The sequence below is a fragment of the Oncorhynchus masou genome, chromosome 30 (assembly GCF_036934945.1).
Source record: "Oncorhynchus masou masou isolate Uvic2021 chromosome 30, UVic_Omas_1.1, whole genome shotgun sequence".
NCBI lineage: Eukaryota > Metazoa > Chordata > Actinopteri > Salmoniformes > Salmonidae > Oncorhynchus > Oncorhynchus masou.
Genome location: NC_088241.1, coordinates 4,107,687 through 4,116,531, shown reverse-complemented (window position 1 = coordinate 4,116,531; position 8,845 = coordinate 4,107,687). Strand labels below are relative to the sequence as shown.

The following is an 8,845-nucleotide window of genomic DNA, read 5'->3' as shown; positions in this document are numbered from 1 at the left end:
TTTGGCATGCCCGTGCCAGGTATTTGTTCAAATTCCTCACACCCTGCGGGGCTAGGTATGTCCCACCACCCTCCCTCTCTCTACTTCTCGTCTTTATCTCAGTCGGTCTTGTGTTCTCTTGCTAACACATGTATGGGACATCAAGACCAGACAGTAATCATGCTAAGAGGCATACAGTGCACAGGTTAATACTCAATAAGTACCACACACAACCAGGTCAATGTGGCTGAGTTGCTAGGGGCATAGTGGTGCTGGCAGACCCAAGATGGTGGTTTTAATTCCCGTGCACAAGCCTGAATGTGAGTTAGAAGTTTCTTCTATGCTTAATGACCAAATCATTGCTATTTGAACTTGTTTCTGACATGGAAATATGTTGTTAGAGGCACTGGCTGCCTTACTGTAATTCAGAATTCAGACATCCCACCAACATATAAAGCTGTGTGTGTGTGTGCGTGTGTGCGTGTGTGCGTGTGTGCGTGTGTGCGTGTGTGTGTGTGTGTGTGTGTGTGTGTGTGTGTGTGTGTGTGTGTGTGTGTGTGTGTGTGTGAGAGAGAGAGAGAGAATCTGTGTGTGTAGTATTGACATTGGGCTGTAGTTGAAGTGCGTTGGTTTTTGCAGCGCTCCCCGAAATGACAGAAAATAAGGACGTCTCACTGGTGTGTCAGCACGTCTGTCCGTCTGCCTCCTGTCCTGTTCTGGTCTGTTTCACTGGAAAGCCTCATGAGTCACACATTTTTACTGGAAGATACTGGAACGAACACGCATATCAAGACCAGTGTGTTTGTGTAATCTAGATACCTATTAAATGTACAGTATGTTGCGGCAGAACGTTGCTGATTGTAGTTCTGTCTGTTGGATTGGCTGGTGCAATTGAGGATTGATTCCTTTTGGGGTCGATAAAGTAACATTTTTACATTTGAATCATTTAGCAGATGCTCTTAACCAGAGCAACTTACAGGAGCAATTAGGGTTAAGTGCCTTGCTGAAGGGCACATCAACATAATTTCCCCACCTTGTTGGCACTGTGATTCGAACCAGCAACCTTTCCGTTACTCGCCCAACTCTCTATCCGCTAGGCTGCCTGCCGTTCTTTACCTTATCTTAATCAGTCCCAACTGAGTGATTGACTTTGTAATTGAAGAAACACATGAATGTAAATTTCACTGAAAGACTATTCTCCTGCGCCATCGTGACTCTTACTGGAAGGTGCATGTTCAGTAACCCTAGTAATGTAATGTCTGTAATGAAGAATGTACAATTTAGTTAATATTTATTTTTTTAAACATTTTATTTAACTAGGCAAGTCAGTTAAGAACAAATTCTTATTTTACAATGACGGTCTACCCCAGCCAAACCCTCCCTTAACCCAGGCGATGCAGGGCCAAACCCTCCCTTAACCCAGGCGACGCAGGGCCAAACCCTCCCTTAACCCAGGCAACGCAGGGCCAAACCCTCCCTTAACCCAGGCGACGCAGGGCCAAACCCTCCCTTAACCCAGGCGACGCAGGGCCAAACCCTCCCTTAACCCAGGCAACGCAGGGCCAAACCCTCCCTTAACCCAGGCGATGCAGGGCCAAACACTCCCTTAACCCAGGCAACGCAGGGCCAAACCCTCCCTTAACCCAGGCGACGCAGGGCCAAACCCTCCCTTAACCCAGGCGACGCAGGGCCAAACCCTCCCTTAACCCAGGCAACGCAGGGCCAAACCCTCCCTTAACCCAGGCGACGCAGGGCCAAACCCTCCCTTAACCCAGGCGACGCAGGGCCAAACCCTCCCTTAACCCAGGCGACGCAGGGCCAAACCCTCCCTTAACCCAGGCGACGCAGGGCCAAACACTCCCTTAACCCAGGCGACGCAGGGCCAAACCCTCTCTTAACCCAGGCGACGCAGGGCCAAACACTCCCTTAACCCAGGCGATGCAGGGCCAAACCCTCCCTTAACCCCGGGTGACGCAGGGCCAAACACTCCCTTAACCCAGGCGACGCAGGGCCAAACCCTCCCTTAACTCAGGCGACGCAGGGCCAAACCCTCCCTTAACCCAGGCGATGCAGGGCCAAACCCTCCCTTAACCCAGGCGACGCAGGGCCAAACCCTCCCTTAACCCAGGCGATGCAGGGCCAAACCCTCCCTTAACCCAGGCGATGCAGGGCCAAACCCTCCCTTAACCCAGGCGACGCAGGGCCAAACACTCCCTTAACCCAGGCGACGCAGGGCCAAACCCTCCCTTAACCCAGGCGATGCAGGGCCAAACACTCCCTTAACCCAGGCGACGCAGGGCCAAACCCTCTCTTAACCCAGGCGACGCAGGGCCAAACTCTCCCTTAACCCAGGCGACGCAGGGCCAAACCCTCCCTTAACCCAGGCGATGCAGGGCCAAACACTCCCTTAACCCAGGCGACGCAGGGCCAAACCCTCCCTTAACCCAGGTGACGCAGGGCCAAACCCTCCCTTAACCCAGGCGATGCAGGGCCAAACCCTCCCTTAACCCAGGCGACGCAGGGCCAAACACTCCCTTAACCCAGGCGACGCAGGGCCAAACCCTCTCTTAACCCAGGCGACGCAGGGCCAAACCCTCCCTTAACCCAGGCGACGCAGGGCCAAACCCTCTCTTAACCCAGGCGACGCAGGGCCAAACCCTCCCTTAACCCAGGCGACGCAGGGCCAAACCCTCCCTTAACCCAGGCGACGCAGGGCCAAACCCTCCCTTAACCCAGGCGACGCAGGGCCAAACCCTCCCTTAACCCAGGCGACGCAGGGCCAAACACTCCCTTAACCCAGGCGACGCAGGGCCAAACCCTCCCTTAACCCAGGCGATGCAGGGCCAATTGTGCGCCGCTCTATGGGACATTTAAGTATTTGTAGTAATATAACATCCTATATAAAATAAACTAGCTTTTTATTTCAGTAAAGGGTAAGATAAATATTTATTTGGCTTTAAAAGGGATGTTCTTGATCTCTTAATTGAAAGGTTTGTATTAGTTTTTACCCTCCAACAGTAATCTCTTTGCTGAGTCATCTCATCAGAATGCCAGATCCCCAACTTATTCCTCTTGGAATCACAGCTGAGACCAAAGCATCCAGCTGATACAAATCTATAATGATATACTTTGTGGAGAACTTTTAACATTTAGACATCATGGTAATACATCCCTGACTCATTGGCATCTGCAATGTACTGCTGTCTGATTTTGAGATACCATTTATGGTCAAATGCTTGAATTTTGTGGGGATATCTTTCCAGGACATTTATCTGGACCTGGCTCAAAAATATTGAACCTATTATATCAAAATATAGAATTTTCACACGCATGATCATGCAACAACACTGTTCAACCCTCACCCTTTCTTTCCAGCAAATACAACTCATCTAAAAACGCACATAGTGACACAAGAAAGCCCAATTCAAGTGTAACGGAGCCCGTTATGTTGACCATAATATGAAGTGTTATGTGAGGCTGTAAATACAGAACACTTCATATGAACCTAAAGTGTTGAAAGACACTCATTCAAGCAAGCAATGCATTTCCAAATCTATTCATTATTTCAATTTAGAATAGAATAAATATGATCTAGATATGCATTAGGGAAGCTTGAAGAGTGTCCAAACTTCCACCATTTGACAATAACCATTTACTGTACGTACTTGATTATAGGCTGCATGAATGACAGCTATAATAGTTACTTTAACCACGACCTTTAATAACTGACTCTACGCTGTGAGCGTGTCTGTTTCTCCTCCTTCCCCTCCCGTGGACTCGTAGACACACCAGAGACTGGGCCGAGGGGGCGAGAGCCACACTATGAGGAGGGAGAGGAGAGGAAACATAGCATTGCGAGGCACAAAGTTAGGAGGAACAGCTTAAGATCCATCAACCATCACCTGTCTGACAACGAATAATAAAGATTTGAGGATATCTATTTTTTTTATAGACAAAAACTGGACCAACTGTAGGCCTCTGTGGATTTTTGAATGGAAACTGAATCGGACATTCAGACACATTAAATGGATGATGATGTTATTTGCAACTACCGGAATTGGATTGAATAAGGTAAAGACAACTCAACAGATTATATAGCCTACTTTAAAAAGGTGTATTTGTGGTCTTGGCTAGAGCAGTCTGTAATGAAGAGCTCTGGTCTTGGATATCCACTTCTGTGGAAGAATTGTCTAATGCTGGGGGGATACGCTACCCATTCATCTGAACATTTAGCCTAAATGATTATTATCAATAATTAACAAGTCATCATTAGGCCGACTCTACTCTTCAGTCAGTCTTTTCAGTTATGGTTATGTCACTGTGTTTACCGTAGGCCGAGGCCTGTTTGTCAACATTTTTATTAAATTCAAACGTAATTTATATTCTCTGACAAAATATTATATTTGGAGCTTGCACAAATATTTTCACAAAATAATACCTGTCACCTACATTTAGAAGACATAGCCTAACCGTTTTAGATTATGATGTGGTCGTCTTGGCCTAATATTTTTAGAAAGCTAAATTAGGCTAAAATATTAAATATCTAAGTAACAATCTAAGGAAAGAAACCTCCAGTAAAAATGCAACAGTCTGAATGTCAATTTGTTAAAGATATTAACAGAGATGTTATTTTAGGGGGCACATTAAACCCCTGGGACATGGGCCACAGCGGGAGTTCGGCAGGCCCTCCACAGTTCAACAGTAGCTCTTAACCCCGGTACTGGCGGAGCCAACATGTGTCATAGGCTTTTTTCTGCACTCTAGCTTTACCCCTCGATCTGTTTTGACGTTACCGCGTACAATTACAATCACTACATTTACCACTACGCCGAGAGTTATAAATTAGTTTGGATAGGTTATTTGGATTCGCCTATAGGAAACCACGTTGCAAACAAGTCTATACTTGTGTGTTTATAACCCTTATTAACTTATTATAATTAGTCTAATGTAGATATCGCAATGTTTTGTTTAATGAAACAGTGGGGTTCAAACCTCATTTTATGCCCTAATAAATCACCGAGCAAAACACGATGTTTTATTGCCTACAACATGGGTTCTTTCTGTCTCCTGCCTTGCTCTTCTTATCCCCAGCCACAGCGTTGTAGCAAGCCGATGGAATTTCATAAACTGGTGAGGAATATGTTCTGTTACGTAAAAAATTTAGGGACAGCTTGACGCCGGAGTCTCTGCATTCTCGTGCCCCCGGTGCGCAAATGTGCACGTAGACATAAATCTGGAAAGGGCCGAAAAACGCGTCAGCTTACTTGCCTCATGTTCAACTTCATGAGGCGCGCGGTGAACATTTGTATGCGTTGGGTTCCACAGTTCGTTTCGTGCCATGAAATTGTTGCCCACAACCAGCGGTGAGACCTTAACAGGAGTGCAGGGGGTTCATCAGTACATTTATGATCTACAACTGGCTCTACACTCCTACACAGAAAAGCCAGTGTGAAAAAAAGCACTATAAACGTATCTAGAATTTAAGCTTTGCCAATATGACGTCTATGATGATGCCTTTCTAAATGCCTCTGTTACTGGGACTACTACATAAATACAATACATTGACAGAACATTCATCCATATGCCAAAAAACAAAATGGCCAAAAAGAGGCAGAATACAGTTGTGTGGCAAATCATTAAATGCTGTAGATGCTTTTCAGAAGGCCATTTTCTGTGTTTCAATGCTAATACATATAACTCTCTCCTCTCCCATCCCCCCCCCCACTCTTACTATTGTCCACCACCAAAACCCTCCCATCCAGCCAAGTGGAATCAAAATAATAGTTCCTCTCCCTCTGACATTTATATAAACCTAGCTAACCTCCACACCACCACCATTTCAGAAGTCTCAACTAAAAAGTATGGATTTCTCTAGCTCCCTGCCTCCCTCACCTTCTCCATTATACACCTCCCCCTTCATCCCCAACTCCTCCTTCCCCTCCGCCTCTCCATACATCTCTCCTTCCCCCAGCCTGGCCTCAACCGCTCTCTTCTGCTCCCTCCTGTCCCTCCTGGCTCTCCTGGGCATTGGGGGGAACCTCTACACCATGGGTCTCCTCATCAGACGCAGGAGAGGCAGGAGGAGGCGAGGGTGTTCTAGCTGCTGTTTAGGAGGGAGAGGAGTACCGTTACCATCCTGCCTCTCCTCCTCTCCCCCCTCCCTCTCCCCTTCCTCCTCTCCCACCTCCTCTTCCTCCACCTCCCTCCATCTCCAGGTGCTGAGTCTAGCTCTGGCGGACCTCCTCTACCTCTTCACGGCTCCCTTCATCGTGTACGACAGCCTGGCGGCTGACTGGGCGTTTGGGGAGCTGGGCTGTCGCCTCCTCTTCAGCCTGGACCTGATCACCCTGCACGCCTCCATCTACACCCTCACCGCCATGAGTCTGGACCGCTATCGGGCTGTGGCCAACCCCCTGGCCACCTCGTCCTCCCCCTCCTCTGGGCTGCTCCGTGTGGCCCTGGCCTGGGGCCTGGCGGTGGCCCTCAGCCTGCCCATGATGATCACCCTCCACCTGGAGGACGGAGACGACGGACAGCTGTGTGTCCCTGCCTGGGACGAGCAGAGCTCCAAAGTGTATATGAGCGTGCTGTTCTGTACCAGTATGATAGGGCCGGGGCTGGCCATCGGGGCGCTGTATGCTACTCTGGGCCGTCTCTACTGGGTGTCCCAGACCCAGCCCTGGGCCAGTGGTAGTGGGGGTAGCACGTCCTACCCTCCGCGGGCCCCAAGGCCCAAGGTCCTGCTCCTCATCCTGGGGATAGTTCTGGCCTTCTGGGCCTGTTTCTTGCCCTTCTGGGTGTGGCAGCTGCTGCCGCTATACCGGCCCGGCATGTTGCGGACAGTACCAGTGGGTACCCAGGTGACGGTGAACCGGATCCTAACGGGGCTGACGTACGGGAACTCTTGCGTGAACCCATTCTTCTACACGCTGCTCACAGGGGGGAAACGTCGGAGGAACAGGCAGACACCGACGTCAGCGAATCAGCTCTGCCGCAAGAGCAGTCCGCAGTAGTGTTCGTGACAACACAGACAGTCTGGTATAATAGACTGCTCTGGGGGCTGGTGGGTGGCTGCTTACAAACTGTCTGATTCAAACACCCCCGTCTCCCCCTGAAATATCAAAGGGCATTTCACTGTGTGATTGTTACTTCATAAGGACTATATTAAAGACAGCACTTTGTATGCACGGATGTGACTGGACCATATTTCCTATTTGGAGATTAAAAATGTGACGGGCTGAGCGAAAATACCAAAGCTTCCAAACTTGAGAAATATCTCATTGATTGTATGAATTCACAAAAATACATCCACATACAGGCCGGCCATGGAGTATGACAACAGGGAAGCAGTGTTTGTGTGTTCTGTTATCATTTAGGGGGCTTTAGTGAGGACCTCGTGTCATGGACCCTTAACGTTTGATATGCACCCCTAAAGTCAGACCTTTTTTATTAGCAATACCTGCATGTTGAGTTTGGACTTTTATTTTGTAATGAACTCTGCAATGCTTTGCATGGTGACGATGACGCCTGTATTTATATCCAGTTTGGTGTGTATAATATGATATAATATATCAAATAAAAACATGCTTTATATACTAGAGTCTATGTCAGGTTTTTTGTTCCCTAGAAGAGAGGATGTGTTCCTCCTGACCCCTCAGAAAAGAACACAACATAACTGAAAATACAGATCTCATACCCACGGTTTTATGATATTTATGACAATAGCAGACGAGGGGAGAGAAAGAGAGATGGCCAGAGAGAGAGAGACAGTGAGAAAAAGAGGGATGGCCAGAGAGAGAGAGAGACAGTGAGAAAAAGAGGGATGGCCAGAGAGAGACAGTGAGAAAAAGAGAGATGGCCAGAGAGAGAGAGAGACAGTGAGAAAAAGAGATATGGCCAGAGAGAGAGACAGTGAGAAAAAGAGGGATGGCCAGAGAGAGAGATACAGTGAGAAAAAGAGGGATGGCCAGAGAGAGAGATACAGTGAGAAAAAGAGGGATGGCCAGAGAGAGAGAGACAGTGAGAAAAAGAGATATGGCCAGAGAGAGAGAGACAGTGAGAAAAAAGAGGGATGGCCAGAGACAGAGAGACAGTGAGAAAAAGAGGGATGGCCAGAGAGAGAGAGAGACCGTGAGAAAAAGAGGGATGGCCAGGGAGAGAGAGACAGTGAGAAAAAGAGGGATGGCCAGAGAGAGAGACAGTGAGAAAAAGAGGGATGGCCAGGGAGAGAGAGACAGTGAGAAAAAGAGGGATGGCCAGAGAGAGAGAGAGAGACGGTGAGAAAAAGAGGGATGGCCAGAGAGAGAGAGACAGTGAGAAAAAGAGGGATGGCCAGAGAGAGAGAGAGACGGTGAGAAAAAGAGGGATGGCCAGAGAGAGTGAGACAGTGAGAAAAACAGGGATGGCCAGAGAGAGAGAGCAAAGAGATGTAGAGGGAAGGAGGGGGACAGAAGGCGAGAAGAAGGAGCGACAGAAAAAGAGAGAAAAAAGCAGAGAATGAAAGGCCAAGAAGAAAGTGCTGAGTGGAAAAATCCTTGGATTTGAGTTTGCACTCGTACTTTTATTTGTGTTTCTGTGTCAGCGTGTCTGTGATTCTCTCAGGTCTTCCCCTTCCCTGTGTGTGTTCGTTGGGCAGTTTCTCTCTGTGTCTCCTTGTAGCAACGACATGTCTGTCTGTGTCTGACTCAAACACTGACTGTACTGTACACCCAACAAAACCCTGTGGCTCTTTGATGCAGATGAGCAAATATTGTTGTTTGACAGTGAGGAGTGAGGTTGTGGGGGATAGGGGGCTGGGTGGTGGGAGTGTTATGGTCTGGGTGGTGGGAGAGATAGGGGGTTGGGTGGTGGAGGTGTATATATGTGA

At 48.3% G+C, this 8,845-nt stretch overlaps 1 protein-coding gene across 1 annotated transcript; it reads left to right on the top strand.

Annotated features, from left to right (window-relative positions):
- The first annotated feature begins 265 nt into the window (after positions 1-265).
- Positions 266-6,992, top strand: LOC135523002 (urotensin-2 receptor-like). Its single transcript, XM_064949735.1, has 3 exons — positions 266-299; positions 3,932-4,050; positions 6,195-6,992. Exons 1-3 carry the CDS (start codon positions 266-268, stop codon positions 6,990-6,992), a joined length of 951 nt encoding a protein of 316 aa, XP_064805807.1.
- Positions 6,993-8,845: the final 1,853 nt, after the last annotated feature.

What these genes read in the sequence shown, in the direction of transcription:
- LOC135523002 (XM_064949735.1), top strand. Translation starts at nt 266, where the DNA reads ATGGTGGTTTTAATTCCCGTGCACAAGCCTGAAT. An exon ending in TCCCGTGCACAAGCCTGAAT is followed by an intron (nt 300 to 3,931) that starts GTGAGTTAGAAG and finishes TTTTTTTTATAG; the next exon opens with ACAAAAACTGGACCAACTGT. An exon ending in CCGGAATTGGATTGAATAAG is followed by an intron (nt 4,051 to 6,194) that starts GTAAAGACAACT and finishes CTCCATCTCCAG; the next exon opens with GTGCTGAGTCTAGCTCTGGC.